The sequence below is a fragment of the Serinus canaria genome, chromosome 4, assembly GCF_022539315.1.
Source record: "Serinus canaria isolate serCan28SL12 chromosome 4, serCan2020, whole genome shotgun sequence".
Lineage (NCBI taxonomy): Eukaryota > Metazoa > Chordata > Aves > Passeriformes > Fringillidae > Serinus > Serinus canaria.
The window spans coordinates 15,485,730-15,509,348 of NC_066317.1; the positions used below are offsets into that span (position 1 = coordinate 15,485,730).

The window sequence follows — 23,619 nt, forward strand, 5'->3', positions numbered from 1 at the left end:
TCACAGATCTTTGACTTCCCAGTTTCCTTCAGTTCTGCACTGGGTGGCAGTGATGCTTACAAACTGCAGACCTCAGAATATTAAGTGAAAATTGTTGCCAAAGTGCTATATTTAGTAACATGTTAAGCAGAAGTAGGTTTAAAAGATCAATGGCAAAATTAAGGAAAGCATCTATCATTATCAAGCTAAATAAAATTTTGGAATAATGGGGAACAGACTTTAAGAGGATGGTATCAAAACTTCTAGAATCAGAAAAAAAAAGTGTTTTCCCTTAAAACATCTTTAGAACATCATCACTACAATCCTTTCTTTGAGAGTACATGTGTTATTGTAAGGTATCAGCTGACAGCACTGAATTCCTGGCACAAAGCAAAATGAAGGATGCTATTCCTGCTGCTTCAGTTTGGACATACAAGGACCAGAACTGTGAAGAACTAATGCTTTTCTTCATTGATGGCTTTTTTTTTCTAGTGTCCAATGTGGACAGCTCCAAGTCTCCTCCCCCAGACAGAGCTTCTCATGAAGGAGACTGATTTGAGGACAAAAAGAGATGCAGTAATTCTTTCAGGCCCCATTTCAGCAAGGCACTTAAGCAGATGCTGATGTCGATCACTGCTGAGCAAAGGACAAAAGCACATGCTAGTTAATTTTTTGTAAGCATCATGCAGTCTCCATGAGATGTTTGAACAAACCCTGGTGCTTAGCAGAATCGGAAATAAAGCTGATTAAGTAACTTCTGTGTTGTGAGTCCATTCAGTACCCACCTAAGGACACCTTCTGTGGTGACTGCTTCTTCACCCTGCACTCATGAACCCAAACGGGACTGAATTCTACCATGAGACTAAGAGCACAGATTTGCCTTCAAGAGATGAAATGTGGGAGGTCTACAAGTCCCCACCTACACTAAATGGCTTCTCTGCTATTGCCTATGCCACATCTCTATAACATCATTGGCAATGAACTGGGATTACTCCAAGTTTCTACAGTCTACACTGATATTTTTGCAGTTTTGTTGCCTCAATGAGACTTAGTTTAGCTTTGCTTAAATAACACACCTGAGTGGTGCACACTAAGGAATGTAAAGTAGATACTGTTACCTGAATATTATTAATATCTATCTATGGTGAATTAAATCTGGAGGTGATATATTTAATTATTGCTAAGAAGTCACCCTTGGTGTTATTGCCTACATACCTACAGAGCTTTGCTGTTAACCTTTCAATACTTTTATGATCATTGGCTTTGGACTGAGAGTTACACCACTCAATAATGACCTGATGTTTCATGGCTTAAGAGAGAATATTGCTAAATATATTTAGCAGTAGTAAATTATTGCTTTGAAAATTACTGCTCTGAGTTTTTAGAACATTAACAACCTAATTTTATTCTCCAAAAAAATTTTGATAAAAATCTACCAAAAATAAAACCAGGGAAACACCCCCACTTCTTATAGCAATTCTGATACAGCTCAGACCTACCAAGTCTGATTTTATTTTATATCCTCTTCATTTTTATCTCCTCCTCCCCACCCTGGAGAGAAGTTTTTTTCTTCCCTTTCTTCCCTTTGAAAAAAAAAATCTGACTTGATCCTATTTTTTTTTCCTGCCACAAAAGGGCAGGCTTGTAAGCCACACAATGGAACAGTCCTATTTTGGTAGAATTTTAAATATTAAAGAATTAGTGAATTTAAAATATCCTCTAACATAGTCTAAACAGTTTCTCTCTCAGGCATTTGGAAAAGCATTACAGTAGAATTTAGCTCATTTCAGTTTACATGGCACACTTGGTAAAAGGACAGATGAGTTGGATTTTAGTTAATTTCCAACTCAGATAAATTATGACCTCACAGTGGAAAATGCCAATTGCTGTTTTGGCTGTAAAAAATAGTTCTGAAATTTTGTGTGGAATTTTGTCATTCTTGCTGTTACTTACCACGGGAAAGCCTCTGCTTTATTACCTGGCAAATTCAATTTGATATTCAGTCACTGTTGGGTTCTTCAGTTCTTCACTTGTCCAAACTGCCCAAGACCCCTGGCTGCAACCCTTCCAGGCCAGCGCACGAGCTGATTGATAACCTTGGCTGTTAGAATGTAGGAAAACTAGACCCATGCACTCTGTGGTTCTTTTCTGTGTAACATAGATGCTAAAACTTCCTCGGGAGTTCACTGATTTGTCATGAGGAAATGAAGAGCCAAAAGCACCCAGAGAATGGCTGTTCTCTGAGTAGCTGAAGTGCCTGCAAGGGAATGATTATAAGGGAAAACAACCTCTGAGCTGTAAACACACACTGAGAGGGAGTGAGCTACAAATATCCTTTCTCTAGCTAACCTAATAAAGATCTGGACATAAAATAAAAACAAGTTGGTGCACGTCCTTTTGATCATAGTCTGCCTATTCCCCAAACCCTGTCATACCCTCTAATTTACAAACACACACGTACTTCAAAATAGGGAGCCTATCTATGCCCTAAGATGATAACTCACTTGACATTGACAGAAAATGTTGCTTACTGATACCTTTCTGTGCTTAGACATGCATAAAACCCCTTCATTCTTGTTCCCTGTAGCTTGCAAAGATACATGTGCTTCCTTCTAACCCAGTCTTATCTTGGCATATCTGCTCTAAAAATCAGAACAAGAAGTCTTAACATTCACAAACTAGCATTTTTCTATGAAGCTCTGTGGCTTCTTCCTTCAATAAAACTGGTTATTATTTCAAAATATATATACAACTCTCAGCAGAAATTTGGTGCTACATCTTCAAGTGTCTGAGGGAGCCACAGTTCTATGTGGTTATTTACACTTCCACAAGTCCTCATATGTAACCTCATCAAGGAGCAAACAGATAGAATTTGTACTGTAAGATCCCACATGTAGTTAAGCAGTTCACCTGGAATGGGCCATTTATAGTGGTGGAGTGCACACTAAGTGCCTGTGCAGATGTGCAGGTGTACAGCTGCATGCACTGCCAGGATTCTGTTGGCACATGTGTGTATGAGTGTGAGGAAAAAATGCATGGAGATCCCTGCCTGCCTCACAGGGCAGACGGCAGAGCAGACAGTGAAGGCAGACACACACTCGTATGGTGGAGCGTGGCTACTGCACACCTTGTCATGCCAGTGTGAAAAAGACAGTTGCAGGTTGCTGGTTTTGCAGCCATTCATTTTACATCTTGTGGGGAGGGGGGTAGAAAAAGGATTTTTTCAGTTCCTTTTTTCCTTTTGCCCCCCAGTAAGCATCACTGGAAGAAGACCAAAGCAGAGCAACTATAAGTTAAATACACACTTGAGCTTAGCTGCATTACATAACTCTGTAGGAGAAGCAGGCTGAAAAGATTTTTTTGTTTGTTTGTTTCTTTGTTTCACTTAAATCTCTGTGTTTTATTTCTCTTTCTTTTCATCTCTTAGCTCCCATCATTTTTTCCTCCTAGGTTCCATCATCCTCTGAAGAACGCTGGGTTTCGCAGGCAGGCGGCTAGTCACCTGCAACAACCGAGGGGTCCCGCAGAAGCTTCCAGGCTGCTGTCCGTGTCAGACGCCAGGGTTTGATCCGTGGACATGGATGAGATGTCATTGACAGATGAGGATGGAGGGAGGCTCTCACTGCTGTTCACTGCTGCACCTGTGCTACGAAAATGAACACCAACGTGATTAAACCCGAAACCCCAGAAGGTGCCACGTGATAAAGAGCAGAGGGTGCTTACCTGGTGGTACGCAGACCGTTGTATCCAGTGGCAAACCTCAGCAGGAAATGGGCCATACAAACTTTAGACATTGGATAATATTAAATATCTTATCAGGAAATTCTGTCCCTCACCAGTCTGCTTTGAAAAGTTATAGCTCGTAGAGTGTTTGTCACCCCATTTCGTTCTAGCCTGCTTGGATTTCCAAAACACACACCAGTCAGAGGCATGGCAGGATCACGCAATGATCACACCTATTCCTTGTCACCAACATGTTTTATGAAAAATCCTTTCCTTAGGATTTTTTCCTCCTGAGAAGCTGAGAGGCCCCAGGAACAAAATGTAAACTATGGTTATCTGCTGCTGTAGAATGCAACAGGTGATCTGTGATTGGTCTCATGTGGTTGTTTCTAATTAATGGCCAATCATAGTCCAGCTGTCCAGACTGTCTTGGCCAGAGACAAACCTTTGTTATTCATTCCTTTTCTATTCTTAGCAAGCCTTCTGATAAAATAATTTCTTCTATTCTTTTAGTATAGTTTTTAATATAATATATACATCATAAAATAATAATTCAAGCCTTCTGAAACATGGAGTCAAGATTCTCATCTCTTCCCTCATCCTGGGACCCCTGTGAACATTGTCACAATTCCTCATAAATTCTTCTCATATATTCCTCATATTCTCATAATTTTTTTTTTCATATTCCCCATAAATTCCTCCTTCTCATAAAATTCCAGTTTTCATAGTGGCAGTCTAATAGAGTGGGTGGGATCAAATCACCCAGTGGAAATGCAGAGTAGTTTCTTTCTCTTACTAAGGATTAGGGAAGTAAGCCCAGGATTTCAGCCTCGACTGTATTTTTGTACAGCCAAGTTTACCTCACCTCTCTAAAATAATGATGGTACCAGATATTATTGCAAAAACTCACTTTGACTTTATGAAATGAAGAATGAACCTTCCTGAGGTTATCATTAATGCAACTGAATATTCATCACATCCCTGAATATTATCAGAAATGATCTGCCTGATAAATTGAGACAACTGAATGACAAATACAGAGCCATGTAAAGAATGTATTCATTGTGCACCTATGACTGCTTAACTGTTACTGCTTATTAACCTCAGCTCAAACTAAAGTTTGCAGAGTAGCATAACCCTGTTTGATTGGTTTTTTTTTTCCCATTGAACTTTTTTGTTCTCTTTATACCAAAATTAGCATTGAATTCAGTTTGAGAGGGATACATTAATTTCCATTAAATATTCATGATAATAAAATGTGTAATTTTGTATGATCTTGCATAGCTAGAAATTACAGCTAGGCAGGTGACACAGGTCTTTGTTCTGCAGATAGATTCAGTTTCATTCTTCTGTCTGAAAAGTATGCTCAGCCAACTTTTACAGATTTTCATTTCCACCAAATGGCTAGAAATGAACATCTATTATCCAGTGAACCTACACAACTCATATATTCCTAATACAGAGATTAAAAGTTATCTCTACAGCCTAGGCAAAGTATATGCTGCTATGGCAAAAACAAAGGATTTTGTCACTTTCTAGTTTGCAATAAAACATTAATTTGAGAAAACAAGCCAACATACTATACTTCCAACCACCATTCTAAATTTCTCAGCTTTTTCTTCCCTTAAGCCACATCCACTGTAAATATGCACAAAACAGAGACAGATATGCTCACATTTAGAGGTCCAGATGGGAACTACTTTCTGCTGTTCTAGTTGTACATAATGGCATCAGAACCAATTAAATTCATTTACTCTCCTGATATATTTGGAAAATAAAATAGTTAATTTTGTAAATGCTGCAAAAAGAGCAATCTTAATGAAGCCTGACTGGTGACTGCAGACAGCAATCATCCATCCTCTCTGTCAGAAAATGTGTTTTGCAAAGGGTTATTTATGTGTACCTCATCATCCAGTACAATACTGTTACTTCATGTTTACATGTTATTTAATCATGTGGTATTTTATGAAAATACTAATCAGTCAAGACAAGTGCATTTATGAGTAGTCAAAATATGACTGAATTCATTCATATTAATGACTAAACAATATATTATCTTTCTGTGTTTACCATGCTGGGCAGAAGCCTGCCATTGAGTCATGAATCCTGTCTAAGAATAAAATGGAAAGAATTCCAGGAGGTTCAATCAACATTTGATCAAACTGTTGCTGTGCTGCTTTCTTTGGTGAACATGCATTCAACTTAGCTAGGCAAAATAACTGAAGAAATAGCTGCAGAAATTGTATGTGTGAAGATTTTGTTACTCTCTGTCTGATTCAGCACCACTGAATTCAATAAACCCTGCTATGATCTTCTCAGCAAGCATCAGTGCAGCCCACGAGTTTCTGGAAATTGCATTTTTATGGCTATTCCTAGTTTTCAGCACAATTCCACATGACACAACACAGATGTGACAGTTCCTGCTGCAGCCCCAGAGCACCCAGACTCAAAAGGATCCATAAAACCAAATGAAACCACACTAAACCTCAATGACAGAATTAAAGAGCTCAGCAGCACAAAGCAGGACTTGGGCAGTAACACTCAGACGCCCAAACAAAGCTGTCCCAGTCAGTAAGGAATGCTCCATTTGCTGGGCTACAGCAGTTTTCTCCTGGAGGGATGTGTGCCAGGTGAGACAATGCAGATATGACAGAGGTGCACTCAAAAGAGAAAAAGAGCCCCACTTATGAAGTCGTTGTTTGGCAGGAAGCTTCTCACTGGCTGCAGGATTGAGGAAAAGTGCTAAAGGTGAGAGCAGGTGAGAAACAGCTCCTGGGATCTGTTCCTGGCTCTGCTAGAAGGGATTCCTTCCTGAGAAGGCTCCTGGGAAATGCTATTAAATAGCACCAATGTAAGTGCCTCTGAGACTTCAACTCAAGTGATACAGATTTGGGGTAAAAAAACTGAAAGGAGAACTGCAGCTTTTGCAGTTTCAAAAAAGCCCAGGGTCTGTACTGGGAATCTGCTCAGCCTCTCATAAATTGTGTAAATAGCTCCTGGGATCAAGTGTGGCAGTACCTGGCAAGTCCATCAGCTGCTCAATTTAGAGTCTGCACATGACAGAAGAGGTGTCCTACTAGTAAAGGTGTCCAGTAGTTCCTGGGTGATGGCAATTCAGACAGCAAGTAAAAGGCAGGAAACAAAGAATCAAAGATCCATTTTCACCTAGAATGGGAATGCTAAAAATAAGCTGCACTAAGATCTCTGCTATTTACTATTCTCTGTACCCAGAAAAGACAAGACAGTTGAAAATGTTATGTGTGAAACTACAGCTGGGTAGTGAAGGCTGGGGGAGAGTGTGAGAGGAGGTTAGATAGTATGGACAGAACTTAAGTTAAATTCTAAATAATCTACAGCTTTGTATTAAACTTTTGGGGTTTTTGTTTTCAAATGCTGCTGTTTGATAATAACAGAAACACTTTTTTTTTGGACAAGCAGAAGTAGCCTCTGCTGGGACCAATTTTTGACACTGTTGATTTTGTTCACTGAACGTAAGTATGAGGGGCAGCTGCTTGAGTTTCCAAGCTGATATGTTGTACTAACCAATTCTTCACAGAAAAGAGATTGACAGCCTGATACACAGGCACTCTAAGTGGCTCTATCAATGAGCAATTATTATCCCTGGTGCTGTCAGCTTCAGCAGTCTCCTCCAAAACTCTTATCAAGTAATCATGGAAACTAAGCTCCAGCTTGCTTGCCATGATTATTGATAGAGCACTAAATCTCAGCTTTCTGAATTCTTGCCAAGAACGCCAACCAATGAGTAGAGTCTCTCTCATTTTCCTTATGCTCAGAACTGGTGTTTTACCTCTTTCTTCCATTATTTCATTCAGCTGAAAATTTAAGTCAGGCACACAAAGTGAAGAAAAACAGGAAATCTATTGTTTCATGAAACAGCTTCATCTTAGAGCAGTTTGAAATATTTTCTGAACTTCTTGGTGCCTAACATTCAAAAAACAGTCAAAGGGAAACAGCAGAATAAATGCTAGGTAAAAAATTACAATTTTGTATGTTTGAAAATGTTTTGGATAAACAATAAAAACCTTCCACAGATCAAAACCAGAATAGGAAATTGATAAAGAAATTCCTGAGTAGTTAATTCCTGAAACAAGCAACTACTGTGTTTCTCGATCATAAATCACCCTGCAGCCACAATTCTGCAAGGGAGAAAAATTTAAGGATGAGGATTTATCAGATAATTTTTAGGGCCCCAGATTTCTTTTCAGTGGTGGCACCATAGTTAGGTAAATTAAATCTGCAACTTCTGTTCTTTGCCACTTGGCAAGAGCACAGCGGATTGTTTCCAACAAATTACTTCATCCATGTCAAAATCCAGGTGCAGGGCTTGTGCTCCAACATCACCACCCAGCACTTTATTAACTCCCTCCATTATTGCCATGTTTCCCTTTGTCATGTCAATTACTAGTGATGTATTCTTGTTCTAACATAACCTTGGCTCAGCAGCAAGTGAAAAATGAGAGTGCAAAAAAAAAAAAACTCTCTGAAAATATGCAGAGAACACTGAGTTAAATGATTACACTTTAAGGAAAGGCAGTTTTACTCATAAATACTGCTGGAACACTGTGCTCAAAATCTGGGCACTTCAAGTTTGCCAGTGAAACTGTACCTTCACAAGTATGTATTTCTGTGTACTGGCAGTAACAGTTTGCATTTCTGTGAAAAGACTGCTGATGTGAATTTTACTCAGAAAAAATTTACTTGTGATTTTTTTGTGACAGAACTTTAAGTGGCTGAAGACAACTTTCCCTTTTCACTGAGGTGTCATCAAGTGTTGTCAGCCAGCTGTTCTAATGTGGTTGGACTTCTGAGAGGAGAGACTACCAGATTAGTACCAGACACCTACATGGGGGTGGGGTGGAGGTCAGGTGTGCAGTGTTGTGTGCCAAAGAGATTAATGTGTGCTAACAACCCCAATTTTGCTTGTTTCAACTAGCAAAGTATTGGTTCAGTTATCCACCCATAAGCAGTATGAAAATACCAGTGTGAGAGAAACCTCCCCACTCAGAGGAGTATAATCTAACCACAGCCAATAGCAGCACAACTGTCTCTCAAATAGCAAGAGGACAATTTTTAAAGCCCTATATTAACATGACACTGGAGTACTATTAATAAAGGTCAACCCATTAGAAGCACTGGATCTCATAAAAACTTCTTCATTGGCCTGCATAAGTGCAAGTGTAGCCTAAGCCCTTCAGCAATCTCCATTCCCTCTTTGCCAGTACAGAACAACAGGTTATTCAATGGGGCTGAGTACCTGAAGGAGAAGGCTGTCCTTTTACTACGCCATTTTTAGTCTTTTCTTCAGAATTCATTACTTCTTTGTAGATGAGTTCTGGAAAAGAGAATTGGGACAGTTACTGACAGAGGCCAGTGCCTGTGATCAGGAACAAAACAACTACCACACCCTGCTGTAGCCCTGAGCTTCCCAAGTCTGCCCTGCCTTGTCCTCCCAGGTCTGACAGCTCTATTCACTCTAAGACCTCTCTCTTCCATTCCTCTCCTCTGCTCTCCTCTCCTCCCCTTTTAGAGCCAAATGGAGCCAAATGGGATTCAACCAGAGCAGTGGAACTGTTTAATGCTGCACTGTCTAGAAGAGAAGCAGCACAATATCACAGCACCTTTTACTGTGGCTAAAGTTCAGATGCATTGCCCTGCTGAACATTGTTCTCTTCTTGGATTTCAGTGAAGCACTGGAAACCACACCTCCTGTGTTAACATTAACCTGTGTAGATAATGATAGCCCTCAGAACATTTTCCATATTTTTTGCTATGTTTTTACCATTTTGCCACTAAAATACTCCTTCCCATGTAATTCTAAACTGCAATTACCTTTCCATTCCTCGATTGTATGTTCCCTTTCATCCAGCTGTTTATCATATATCTGAGGAGGAGGCTGCAGGAAAGAAACACAGCTGTTTAGTCAATTGTCTGTTATACTGTAAATAATCAGGACTAATTACTTAATTAAAGATAATTTCTCCTCTCTCTCTTTGGAATCCATCCTGTACATGCAAAACCATCTGAAACACATTTGAATATTAAGGGATTAACACTTCTGGAAGTCAACTCTTTTTGTGGAAGAAATCAACATACTTCTCTGTTTCCTTTCTTAAAAAGGAGGCATAGCTGCAGTTGAAATAAAACCCAGGTCAACAATATCATTGTGCTTCTACTGAGCCCAGAAACTCCACACCCAAACTATTTGTACCAGCAGAGAGGTACTGTCAGAATACCAAATAGGGAGAAGCCTGCAAAAATTACTTCTATCAAGTATAAACACTCTTTTTACACCTTCCATAGAAAAACTTGTATTTCTCCTCCAGACAGAAATAAGAGGATAGATTCCCTCACTACTTTAATTCCCAAACAAAATTGTAGAATCAAAAGGAACAAGTTATCAGATGCACCTGTTCTCAATTCACACAACCACAGAATCTTTGGTTTATTTATCTTCTAATTTAGTTCAGCTACATCTTAAGCTGGGGTAATTGGCTAATAAGCAACAAGAAAATCAGCAGTAATCATTGCCTGGATTAATACACTCTGGAAACAAAGGCATTATCTAGGGAGAGAGCCCAGAGTAACCTTACTCATTACCCAGCTCCTATTTTTCTCTGGAGTCAAACAAGGGAGAGCAACCAAGCTGTCCTTCACTGCAGGATGCCAGAAGCTGCACCTGCACAGCATTCTACTGCTCTGCCCGTGCTGACCTTGCAGACTTTTTACTTGTGAGCTAGCAGAACCCACAGCTATGAGGGAGCCAAGGGTAACAAAAATTCAGCAAGACAGTAGCATGAATAAATCCCTGCTCTACAGAGGCAGGGTCTGTAACCACTCCGAAGCCTGTGCAGAGCACAGTCAAATGGAGCTCTGCTGAAAGCCCAGGCCAGTGCTTCACACTGGGAGAAGTGAAGCTTTCCCATCCAAATTCCCTGAGTCCTCACCTTTTCATTGATTCAAGACACAGAGATGAGCTGTGAATACCAAAACTATTTTAAGAATTTATTTTCCCACAATTCTCATTAATTCATAGGAGAACCGCAAAGCTTAGTGCACTATTACCAATAGATTGTAATCCTTTCCATGCTGACCACCCCTTTTCTGCTAACATGTTTGTTTTGTGGCTTTTTTAAAAACCAATTTCTAAAATTAGAGGGAGGAGGTTTTTAAGGATAATAAAATTAGAGGTTTTTAAAGATAATAAAATTAGAGGTTTTTAAAGACAATAAAAAAGTATTGTCTCAGCAATAGACCAATCAGAACAGCTATCATACCTATGCCCTCCTGGGCACCTGATTTTAGTCTTGGTGCAAAGCTTTGCCTAAAACTGACTTGGCTACTTAAATCAAACATCTTAGAAAATGACTGAGTTCATAATCATTAACTTTCCATGTGGATGCAGCTGCAGTGCCATAGGTATTCTTATAAATCCTTCAAAATGCACAGGCCAAATGAGAGTTACATAGTTTGCTTTTTTTTGGTGTTTAAAAAAAGACTGGATGTGGCACTTAGTTTCATGATTTAGTTGATAAGGTGGTGTTAGGTCATAGGTTGGCCTTGATGATCTCCAAGGTCTTTTCCAACCTAGTTGATTCTGCAATTCTGTAATTGTCAGAAAAAGAACAGAGTTCAAGTAGCATCAAATCAAGGCAGGGTGTGAATCAATCCTATGGGTGGCAGCATCTAGCTTCAGTTTAAGGCAGCCATTTTCTCCCCAAAACTGATTGATTTGCAAGCAGTTGCATTGGCAACAATAACAAAGAATGGAATCTATTTTTGGATGCGGAAGCAAAGCAGGAATTATATTTTTCTTATAGGTACTAAAACAACCCCCCTGTTTTTTCAATGGGTCTTGGCTCTTCCATTTTACAAATTGATTTTCAAAATATTTTTCAATAAATATAACATTCATTGGACATAATAATTTTTTTTTTAAAAACCCCAACAGAGAATACCCACATGGGTATCCTTCTGAGGAAAAAAAAGCAAACCAACCAAACAAATAAGTTAAACCAATCAAAAAACAATCCAAAAAGCAAAATACACAAAAGACAAGGGGGGTTTATGTTGTCAGATGAACAGCAGGAGACTACTGGATTTGTTAAATACCATTCTAATATCCAGAGAGGGGATATTCACTAGAGAAAAAACCAAAACATATGTTGAAACTGATGTATTCCCACTTTCCCATGGCAACACACATTGCTTTGCATGCCACTGCTTGAAAGAAAAGGCAATGGGCTGGAGCTCACACCCCAGCAAATCCTGCCATCTCTGTCCCTGCCTCTGCAGTGCTAGTGCCAGCACAGTGGAGACCTTGGGATGAGCTGTTTTTAGAAAGCTTGGCAGAGCAAGGCCTGAGTCTGCATTCTCTTCCCAGAATTGCAGGGTCTGGGGCAGTAGCTGTGGAGCAGCACAACGAGGCAGTGATGGAATTAGCAAGATAATGCAGACAAAAGAGGGACTGGAAGATGCAAAAATTAATAGTGTAAGGTTAAACATATTGTTAAATAGCTTAGATCCTTATAACAAGTGAATACATAAATTCCTTGGTGCTTTGCTGCAACCTAAATGGTGTCACTGATACCATTCATATATTTATTTTTGCAGTGCAATCCCAAGTACACCAGCGTGCTTGTCACCAGAGGTCTGGCATCTCTTCATTTACAAAGTGCTTGGGATTTCCCTCTGAATTGCCAAAGGATTGCACAGTGGGCTAGGCATGATCTCAGCTATGGATATGGAAGGAGAGATGACTCTGGGCCCTTTGTTCCTTAGAGTTTGTGCAGAGGCTTTTGGAAAACCCCACACATTATGTGCAGCAAGGAAATTGGAGATGGAGCTGCTTCTGAACAGCTGGACCATAAGGAGTCAAGATTACTGGGCTACACACAGGTGACTGAACAGCTTGAAGATACAACAAGCAAGCTGGAAAAAGATTAAGTCTGGTTCAAAAAAAGAAAAAAGAAGAAAAGAAATGCCTCTTTCTTCTCTAACCACTCCTCCTCACTGACATTAACAAAGATTTTTGTAGAAGCTGTGTTCAGCTTCCGTAATCAATCAGCTGTGAACAGATAGATGTTGTTGACTAGAGGAAATATCTGTGCTTGTGCACTAAGCAGAGCTGCACACTTCTTTTGTGAGACAACAGATGCACACCATCAATCTGAGCAGAAAACCAAGCCCTGTAACTGAGTGCTAAAAAACGTGGCAGCTCATTGAAGACTTTCCATATAACATCTATACATACAGAGCTGAGCAAGAGGAAAGAACAGCAGAAAAGATGCACAACCTGACAGCCTTGCTTATGTCATGTAGTGAAGGTGACACCTTCTTTGAAGTGTGTTTGCCAAGGTCACAGAGCTCTCCAAAGTGCTTCTCCATCATAATGGATGCTTAGCACTCACAGGTAAAATTAGTGGTGGGTGATTTGTTTGGGTTTTTTTTTAAATTGTGACAAACTAGTTTTAAAAATTGTCTTTAACAGCTGGTCATAGATAGTTTATATGGGGCTAAGACAATACAGCAGCAGTTTCTGTTCTAGACCTTAGACTGAGAACCATAAACCAAGTTTTTTTCATTAGCAACACTGGAAACAGCATCACATTAATAGACAGAAAGACACAGATTGGCATGCACAGAAAAATGAATGATAATTCACAACTCAGCCCCCTGTGGATGGTTCTAGATGCAGAAATACTCCAGTAAAATATAAATCCTATGAAAATAAAACCAGGAATGAGAGCTGTAGGAGTTATAGTGAATAAAACCCCACAAAACCTACCAGTGCTGTATAATACTGTCAAACATAGAGGAATGCTTGAAAGGAATATTTTTAACACCTAATGTTTCTGTTTCATAGAAATATAGAAATTTCTCTTCTAATGGATGGCACATATCAGATAATAAACAACAACTGCAGGTGCAGGAAAGTTCAAGACAAATTTTGAAACCAGTTAACAGAAACATGACATAATAATCTACAGCAAATTTTGCTGCTAGATTTGTTTCCATGAAATGGAACAAGTTTTCCCAAGCAGGAATCAATATGACATCACACATACATTGAAAAGGTTCCAAAATGGAATCCAATACAACATGAATGGTCTCTTTGAATATATCAATATGAAAATGAAGAACTTTACTTTTTTTTTTTACTGAACTTTTTTTACTTTTATTTTTTGTGCTAAAGCAATGTGTAGGAATCCATTTTGTTCACAATTTGATCATTTTGGGATAAAACCCAGTGACCTGCAAATAGGCATAAGCATTAGGGTAGATATGAAAAATTAAATACCAGATTTGGGATTTATTTGCAAACATCTCAATGAAGGATGAGAATGCATAGCAACTCCAAAAAAAAAAAAAAAAAAAAAAGGCAGCTGGGTAATTGAAAACAGTCTCAAGCACAGCATTTTCAGACAGGAAAATGGAGAAGCTAATATGTCATCAGGGAGATACTGAGATTATCTACAATAAACAGGAGAGTCTGCATGTAGAGGCAAGAGATATTGGAAACCTCTTCTTTCCAGAAAACAGAGCAATTGGAGGGTGAATAGGCATCGTGTGTGTCATTTATTCACATAATAGTCCAAATGCTGTTATGTAGGTAAATATCCCAACATCAAAGTAATAAAGATAATATTTGTTTAAAAGTGGATCTTAAACAGCTGCTGAAAAAAAAAGAGACTTCCAGGAGAGTCTTGAACTAAAGAATAAAACAGAGAAGGAAGTTCTATAAGTTCCTATTCTGATTTTGCAGTAGATTTCCTGTGCAGTATTAGTAAATAACACTTTTGCCCTGTGAACTCTTGTTTCCCTAGATTTAAATTAGGTGTGAAGATTGATAACAGGTTTCCACATCTGGAAATTCCACACAACCCAAACCATACACTACCTGCACGTTCTCCTGTTTTTTAAAAACACACATTTTAGCTGTCATTGGCTGAATACAGAAATTACCTTAACTGTCATGCTATTCAAAATAATTTCAGAACAATGGTGTATGCTCTGGAGAACCTAACACTGTGACTTTCTCATCAGAGATACTGTGGCAAGCTGTGTGTGCTGAAAAGAACCTGGCAAGCTACCTATGTTAGACCTAAGAATTCCCTGTAAATCCAAAATCCACAGGTGAGCTCCAAACCTGTGCAAGGCTGTTTCTAGCTGTGAGTAGGATGCTGTTTCAGAGCTGTTGAGGGCTTTGGCTGTGTTTGTTTTGTGCAGAAGTTCTGTGGGAGAGCCACAGCACTATTTGAGTAAGCTCCTGTGGTTGGTGAATAGCAAGTCCCACATCTAATAACAGCTCATCTTCCTCTCTGGGTCAGAGAATCACACTTGGCATTTAGGGCCACCCAGAAGAGTTTAATGCTGTGACACATTGTGGGAGAAAGGGTATTGCATTCCCAGCACTTCCCATTTGTGCACAGTGTTTGCCCATTAGAACAAGACATAATAGTTTTATTGCCCCCACAGAGTCTCTGAAAGACCATAAACTTATAACAGACTTATAAAAAAGGACTGCAACTGTCTCACTAGTCTGCTTTTTAACTGGCTAGGGCTGTTTTATCTGTTTCCCTCACATTTATAATGCTGTAAATCTGAGCAGACACAGAGGGTTGTTACCTCCAGGTTAAACTTTGACACCAAATTCTCTGCTTATTCCCTGAGCTGGCTTCAGTGCTCTGCACTGTCTACTCCAGCACATGCTGACATTTAACAATGCTGCAACAGCTCACTTCAAAATTCCTGTCACAATAAATGCTTTCAGTTACCTGTGCTCTCATGCTCCTGAATGAAATGGACACTGTACAACAGTGTCTGCTGGCTGCTTTTGATGAAGCCATTTACTGGGGAGAAGGAGAAATCTAACCAGACAGCAGAAGTCACCTAATTCCTCCCTCCCCAGTACTACACTGGCTGAAAATGTCATCTTGTTTAATACCTCTGTATCCTAATTTCTGTTATCCCTACTGTACAGGATTACTGATAGTGGGAGGAATTCTGTCTCATATCACAATATGGGAAGAGAACTTAAAAAAATCCCAAAACATCCCACTACCAAAACTTTACTTACATGATGAAAAACTTCTGTGTAAAAGTGCTTATCAAGTATTACAAAAAAAAAAAAAAAAAAGAGTGCTATGAACATGGGCACATGGAACACACTGCAGGTTTCTAAATCCCAGTGGGGAAACCAGGAAAAATAGTGGGAGATCAAGCAGTATGCAAGTTACCAAGCACAACTCTGTCACTAATTTTCCCATTGCTTTCTTGTCAGGTTCCCTGGCTGCACATTTGCAGGGCACTCTGTGAAAAAGCAGGGTTGCCTCATAGAGTCTCATCATGCTGCAAATTCAACATTCACGAGCCACATGGTCATTTCTGGGCTTTGAAATGTCATTTCAATGCTACTTTCTTTGTTCAGTTGTACCCTTCTGTGGTTTTGTTTAGTACAGTCAAATTTACAGAGTCAGATTATTAAGTGAATAAGCAAAAGTATCTACCTCTCAAACAGCTAATTTGTTGGGTGTTTTTAGATGTCTTCTAAATTCCAAGCCCACTATAAATATGGCAAGATCTAACAAAAATACATGAGATGAGTCATTGCCCCATTGCTCATGGCATTAGAAAATATTTACTAAATTTGATCCTAACTCTTCTGCAACTGTAACAGGGCAGATAACTCAGTGGAGTGCTTGCTGGAGAACTCAGAACCCTTCTGAGCAAGAACAGAAAACCACCAATATCCCACAAATATTTTTTTTTCTCCAGAAAATAATTAGTAAATGACTTATAGCTAACCACTGAAGGTGTGTCAGCATGAACAGATGGATATTTATAACTTAATAAACTGTTCATTTTGAAAAGAAAGCCTTCCAATTTAAGTTTCCCTCTGAAAATGAGAGTGGCAAAATAAAGCCCAAAAAAGTACTCCTAAATAACATCCTCTGAAAAAATCTCATGTGCTCGAAATTTGATGGAGGTTTGAACATTCAATTTACTTTTGAAGTTTACTGTACTTTCAAGAACACAGACTGAATTGGAGGATATCACTAAACAACAGTGATTTAATTTTACTAGGTCTTAATTTCCTATGGTGGCTAAATCAGATTTCTGAACCTGTTTTCATACACTTCAAACAAGGCATTGCAGAGCACCTCCCTGAATTTATACCTATAGCCATTATACAACATCTTTTATACCATGTCACTGAAGTGCTGACAGATTGCACTTATCCCTGTTAACACCAGCCTCACCAAGGCTTACAGAGAGGTGTCTAGAGCATGACAGGATTATAAGAAAAAAATCCATTTCTGTTTGCACACAGTGTACATGATACTGTACATTGAACCATAGCCCAGGAAAACACAGGAGCCCCTCCTTCCTTTTATGGAAAAATTTATGTCCTGCTAAGATTCTTCTGAATTCTGACTCCAGGATTTATTTTTTTTTTAGAATCCCCACTATTTTTTTGCTTAATTCTCCTCCTCTCTACATATATCCTTGAACACAGACATAAAAAGTGAAAAAAGACATAAAAGTTTGCTCTCTTCTACAGGGAAAGGTTTGGAAAAAAAGAGAGTATCTTTTGCCAGATTGAGTTCTATAGCTGAATAGGTGAGCTAGCGGATTCAAAATCCTTACGAGAAGAAAGCAGAAAATGGCTTCATATGCTTGAAGTGTTTTTGTTCCTCCCATCTATTATCAGTGAATGTAATAAAGAGAGATATCCTGTTCCTACAGATCTCACTTCACATCAATCCCCAGCCCACCCGCAGCCCCGGCATTGTTCTTGCCGGCACGCTCATTGTTGTGCTGCTGTAAAGCAGCAGGAATCCCTGAATGCCATTTGTGCTTGGCATGCCGAAGGGAGGAGTGCTGCCTCACTTACCGCCTCCACCTCTGCTGGGTCGTACCAGACGTTAATGTATGGATGCTGTAAGGCTTCATCTACTGATATCCTCTTGGCCGGATCAATGACCAGCATCTTTGACAAGAGGTCCCTGGCTTGGCTGGCTGGAACAAGGGAAGCAGAGAAGCACAGAGTTAGTACAAAACAACCTCTGCCTCCAGAGGAGGCTTAGTAGGGGTAGGAAAAGAGCAGTGGCACAACCCTTTGAGAGATTGGTTGGGTATGCATCTCTGCTCCCTTGCCTCCTCATAGCAAGAGCTCTTCAGCAATCAGTCTGATTCATTAGAAAGGTGCCAAAATCAGGGCTGACACCAGAAGCTCCCTAACAAGCTTTAGTGACAGTTTACATATGTGCAGATTCCACACAGAAGAATGAATAATACCCTAAAAAAACACACTTGATGTGTCTGTGATTATTAGGAGGATCAGAGTCCAGAAATTCACATAAAGTCTAAAATCATGGCATTACTAAATCAAAGCCTGAATCTTACAGGCACTCTTAGACTGGCTCAGTAAAACATCTGCACTTCTCTGGATGTTTTAAAGTTTCTCACCTAACCTGCTGTGAGGCATTAAACATTTCAATGAGGCATAGAGATTAGGTTAATCTTAAGGCATCCCCTTAGAAGCAATAATTTCAAATCTGTAGCCTTGGGGAATGGAAGTGTTTGGAACTGCTTGAGTCTTGTTTGTCCTGCATAATGAAATGTAAATCAGTGGGGCACATCATCCTGTACTACATATATATATATATATATATATACACACACACACACAAACATTAAATTTTACATTGCAGCATTGATTTATTTTACCTGATAATATATTCCATCGTGCCAATCAGGCAAACAATGCCACAACAAAGTCACAAACTCAGCTTTACATTACCCAAATGGATTTTTCCCAGTTGGAGTTTGTAAAAAATATAACAACATCTTAACCCACATGAAAAAATTATAACAACATATATTTCTGTTATTATTGCTATTATTAACTATGTAGCCTTCTAAGCTCTTGGATGGTCAAAATTATTTCCTGTGTAAACGAAAAAGACAACGAAAGGAAAAAAAGTTGCAAAAAGCAGTAAGTGCAAAAATATTATTAGGTATCTCATCATACATGGATGAGAATCTAAACCATTAATATTACATTGTATTTAGGCAGGGCATGGGATGATACAAAGCTGCACAAGCAGGGTTCCTGAATGCACTGTTTCTTGTTTCTTGGCTATATCTTCAGAACTGGCATTCAGGATGCTCAAATGTATGTACCCAAAAGAGAACAGCACTGTTATCTTTTATCAATGTTTGACAGTCATTTTTATTCATTAGCTGCAAATGCAGGAAAATTCCATTATTCAGTTGTGTTGTGGCAGGAGTATAAAATTCTGTGTAACTGAAAGCATCTGCCCAGACCTCTCCCCTTACTCCCAGAGCCAGGACAGTAGCTTGGCTATGAAGCAGTTGTTAACTGGAAGAAAATTCTGGGTCGTGTTATGACATGCAAATTGCAAGCAATTGAAAACCATTAAATGCCAGTGTGGTGAGTGGCTCCAAGGACTGGAGTGGTGCAGAGCCAGTGCACAGCACAGGTCTGCAGGGGCTCCGGGGCTGCCTACTAAAAACACAATAATCACTCTTTCCCATTGAAGGTCAATGCCCCATTCAAGTGAAAAAAATACTTCAATCTATGATTAAAATCACGGCAATTTTTTCTTCTACAGGGGGATATCTAGTCACACTGTAATTAAGTTAGTTTTCTACTTCACATATCTTAAGTGACCCACACGATTTTTCAAAAGAAGAAATACACCTCAGAGGATACTAAACCTCGGCTACTTCATTTTGGCTGATCTTGATAATATATTTCTATTTTCTAGTAAAGGCAGAGCTATGAAAAAGGCATTTGGCTGAACTGGTATTTTTCATTTAAAAAACCACGAGTGCAAGTACTGAGATCTCCCAATGGAAGTTTGATTGTTCCATTGTGTTAAAAGTTCAAGAATAAGAGTAAAGGAACACCTCAATTCCTTGAGGCACAGGATCATCACATGGAACACCATGGGAACATTCTCAATGCATCAGTGACTACGTTCCCTTGGCTGCCTGAGCACCAGGATCTCCAAAAGCCATTTGCAAAGCCTGCCTCTCAGCTGAACAAAGCCCATGCAGTCACTGGTCTGCAACTAACTCCATTAAATGGAGTGCAACTAGAGAGAAGAAAAATTGGAAAAGCCTTCATTCCACTGCAGCTGTTGCACATGAACCACGTCCCTTTGTCAGACATACCTTTGAGTTTGTTGTGTTCTGAGTCCGCTGGGAAGAGAGAGTCTGGAAACAGTTTGGGGAACGTGAGGCCAGCATACTTGGGTCTGTTCTCAACGTAGTTCCGTACTGTTGGCTGCAGCTTCTTCATGAATTCTGGACATGGTGTTCCCAGCTGCTCAATAACTTTATTCCACTGATCAATATCTGAACACCAGTAGTTAAGGGAAACAAAATGCAAACCCCCACATAGCCTCCTGTCATTTCTGCTTGTGTTCTCTGAGAATTCTCAGAGGTATTTAACTCCCTTCATAACATCTTTACAGTCACTATCCTTCTCACTATTCCTCCAGGTCCAACAGCCTGCAAAGGGAAAACTCTCTCACACAACTTCAGAACATTGTGTAGTTCTAAAACCATGACCACCACAGAACAACACACACTTTGGGCCTACACTTGTTACCTTTTTTTTTAAAAACTTGAAATCCAGTGACTTGCACTCCCTTTTTTTACATGCAGGTAATTGTCACTACATCAGCTTGGAAGAACAACATATGCACCTGCCTCTCTATTCAGTCTGTGGAGAGGGAGACCCAGCTGGCTTCAAGAAGCTCTGCACAGGACAAAAAACTTCTTCCACTCATCTGCTTTGCACTTTACTCTCTCCAATAACTTCACTGATGCTAATTTTTCCAATACCAGCCAACCAGCAACCCCTCAAAAACAATTTGTTTGATTTTTTAAGTACACACTGGGACTCATTTTCTATTGACAAATGATGCACAGGTGTAGACAGATGTTTCTCTTTCACTGAGAAAGTGACAGCTACATTGCTAATCTGATACTGGCTAATGGGGAACAGGCTCTAATGCCTAAAAAGAAAGTGTATTACAGACATTTTGTACTGATCTTTTTATTTGTTGGGGCGTTGATATTTTAGTTTTCTTGTGCTAACATTTAGGCACCTGATGGGTGTTATGTAGCTCTTTCAGCCATGTTCAGAACAAGACTGACTGCGCCAACAAAAAAGCAAATTATCAGTAGCATCTCTAGATCACACTAATTCACAGAGCTAAGAACCTGATGACTACATGGGGAAAAACTAAGGAGGGTTACATGTAGCTGTGGGTACATTGATACTGAGAAATATGACAAAGGGAGTTTTGCCGAGAACACACTGGAAAGAAAAGGCTTTTAAAAGACAAACATTCAAAGCATTTCAGCACAAAGATTTCTTTTTTTAAAAGTATTCTTTTAAGTTATTATTTTCATCAGTATCAAAAGTGTGGAGAAGTTTTCCAAATATTAAGACAGATAGCAGAAAAAATATAGTCAAGCAAAAACCAGTTCTTGGTTGCAGTAGCAATTTCAGATTTTAAAAAGTATTTTAATTTAGAGAAATGAAAACAGTCTTTTCACATATCTTGGAAAGTAAAGACAGACAAAATTTGGATTTACCTGAACTATCTTATTTGAACATAAAAAAGCTAATAATTAATTAAAAAATTGCAGGTTTACTAATCAAAAATGTTTAAAGGAATGAAAATCATTTAAATATACGCTTTAAGGATTCCAAAGCAGTGTTTTAAATGGTTTTATTTTCAGCTGAAAAAGGCTGCTAGAAGTAGCAGCAGTCTGGAAAGAATTTTCTGAATACCTCTTATTTTTTAAACTAACATGAATATTTATGTAGAAAAGCCCCTCCCACACACACCCTCTGTAGGTTATACGTAGCTTATCTTGTGTTGTCCTTAAAAAATATTTTTTTCTCAACAGAAAACTGAGCAATTGCAACAACAGTAAAGTTATCTAAGACTACAGCTGCTCAAAGAGTACCCTGAATATTTCATTAAATATTTCATTAGAAAATAAAGTGGTTTGACATTTTAGACTAATGTTCAGGTCAAGACACCTCAGTGACTGCTGGCTGAACTGCTTCAGAAGCAGCTCTCTGAGGAACTTGAGAATACAGAGTGTGTAAATGCTTTGCAGAGAAGAACAGAGAGTACAGAAATGAAGAGGCTGTTAGTGGTACCAAGAGAAGCTAAATGGGTGAGAAAGCCAAGCTCTAAAATCATCCCTGGAAGCATTACCTGTGCATGTGGAGTGAAGTGTTTGATAAATAGGGAGGTCCAAACACAGGAACTTGTTTCAAAGAAGGTCACCTCTGTACAGAGCAGGTGAACAATCTCCCAGGCATTTAGTGAAGGCCAAAGGAAAACCGATCTTTGGGATCACAGAATTAGGTGGGACTTGGACACACTGAGAGGGAAGATGTAGTAAGATGCCCTAGACATGAGCAATAAGGGAAGAGGGGTACAAAAAGTTCCCATAATAGGGCCTCCACGATGGGAACCACCGTCCGTGGTGACGGAGAAGGGAGAAGGAAAATCCACAGACAACAGATCAGCTCCCACTGCACACATTTCTTCTAAGCTGACAGAAAGGCTCTCAGTAAGAAACAACACACAAGCAGACTACCACCCACAACTGGGACATGTTGAGATGGAGTCACCACTGCAAAAACCAGAGCCAAAGGCAACAGAACAGGCAGAGCCACCATGTCCTGCTCCTTGACTGGACTTGATTTGCAGGATAGCACTGGACCTTTTGCAGCCCTGCTCTTGCCAAGAGCCAAAAGGTCAGGCTTTATGTCACAGCACCCTCAGAGACTGGTTTTGAGTAATGAATGATCTGAGCTGTGCTTCTTTACTGCATTTTTTCTGACTTATGTTGTTCGTATACTACCAAAACCCTTAAATAAAATACATTCATTTGCTCTTTAGATACATTTACATGTACACACACACACAAACTGACATGATGGAGCACTCAGAACTGCTTTTGACCTGATAACAGCAATAACAAAACCATGTTAAGTGAAAGCAGATAATGTTTGGGTCAGCTGGACACACACATTTTCTCTCTAGTAATGGTTCTCCCCTTACCTAGACCTTAAAACCACTGGATTATATTCTGAGGTCCAATCGATGAAAATGTGCAAGAATGTAATAAAGCTCTTGCAGAATGCTGGTCCAGCTCCATTTCACTGTAATGTCTTATGCAGTCACCACGTGTGATGCATCTGTGATACACTTGGTGATAAGAAGTTGTACTTATCATGGTATGAGATTACAGAAAAGTCTTGGAAAAAATCTGAGGTCTACACATGAAAGCAAAGAAACAGCTTTTTCTAGCTGCCAGCCAGCATTAGCTTCAGCAATTTTGCAGGAAACAAATGTTACTACAGGACAGTCCTAATGTGAATCAAAATCTACAGTAGGTGATGTGATTTAATTAGAAATTCAAACTATTGATATTATTGAAAAAAATGGTACTAAAAGTTAGTGACCACATAACTCTGACAGAAGTTTTCCAGAAAAAAAAAAAAAAGGAAAAAAGTTCCTTAAAGAACAAGAAAAAAAGAGGACCCTGTTTTTCCCCTTGAAATTAAGCAAATGTTAGACAGACTGACAGTTGGAAAGAATTCTAACCCAAAGCTCTGGAAAATGATGGAATTTCTGCTTAACAGCTATTTGAATCAGTTCAGCTGTCCATTGCCCCAAGCAGGATCAAGGGAAATGTGTCAACCATTCATAACAGCATCTCTATGATTTAAGACAGAAGAAGGGGATCTAACCTGGATTTATTAGCTTGCCTCTGGCACTAACAATATGGCATTTTGTAGCATTAAGTTGGTCACACAGAGTTACAGCA

The 23,619-nt window shown here is 39.3% G+C and overlaps 1 protein-coding gene across 3 annotated transcripts in view; it reads right to left on the reverse strand.

The window, feature by feature from the left end:
* Positions 1–3,378: 3,378 nt before the first annotated feature.
* The window catches only part of LOC103826066 (mitogen-activated protein kinase 10), a 71,600-nt gene continuing 51,359 nt past the window's right edge, over positions 3,379–23,619 (reverse strand). For all 3 annotated transcript variants that reach the window (XM_030239596.2, XM_050973698.1, XM_050973697.1), the window contains exons 8-12: positions 19,927–20,109; positions 17,618–17,742; positions 9,553–9,616; positions 8,978–9,055; positions 3,379–3,620 (exon numbers count right to left, since the gene is read on the reverse strand). In XM_030239596.2, the coding sequence (XP_030095456.1) occupies positions 3,478–3,620; positions 8,978–9,055; positions 9,553–9,616; positions 17,618–17,742; positions 19,927–20,109 (593 nt within the window). In that variant the 3' untranslated portion in view covers positions 3,379–3,477. The remainder of the gene's footprint in view (positions 3,621–8,977; positions 9,056–9,552; positions 9,617–17,617; positions 17,743–19,926; positions 20,110–23,619) is intronic.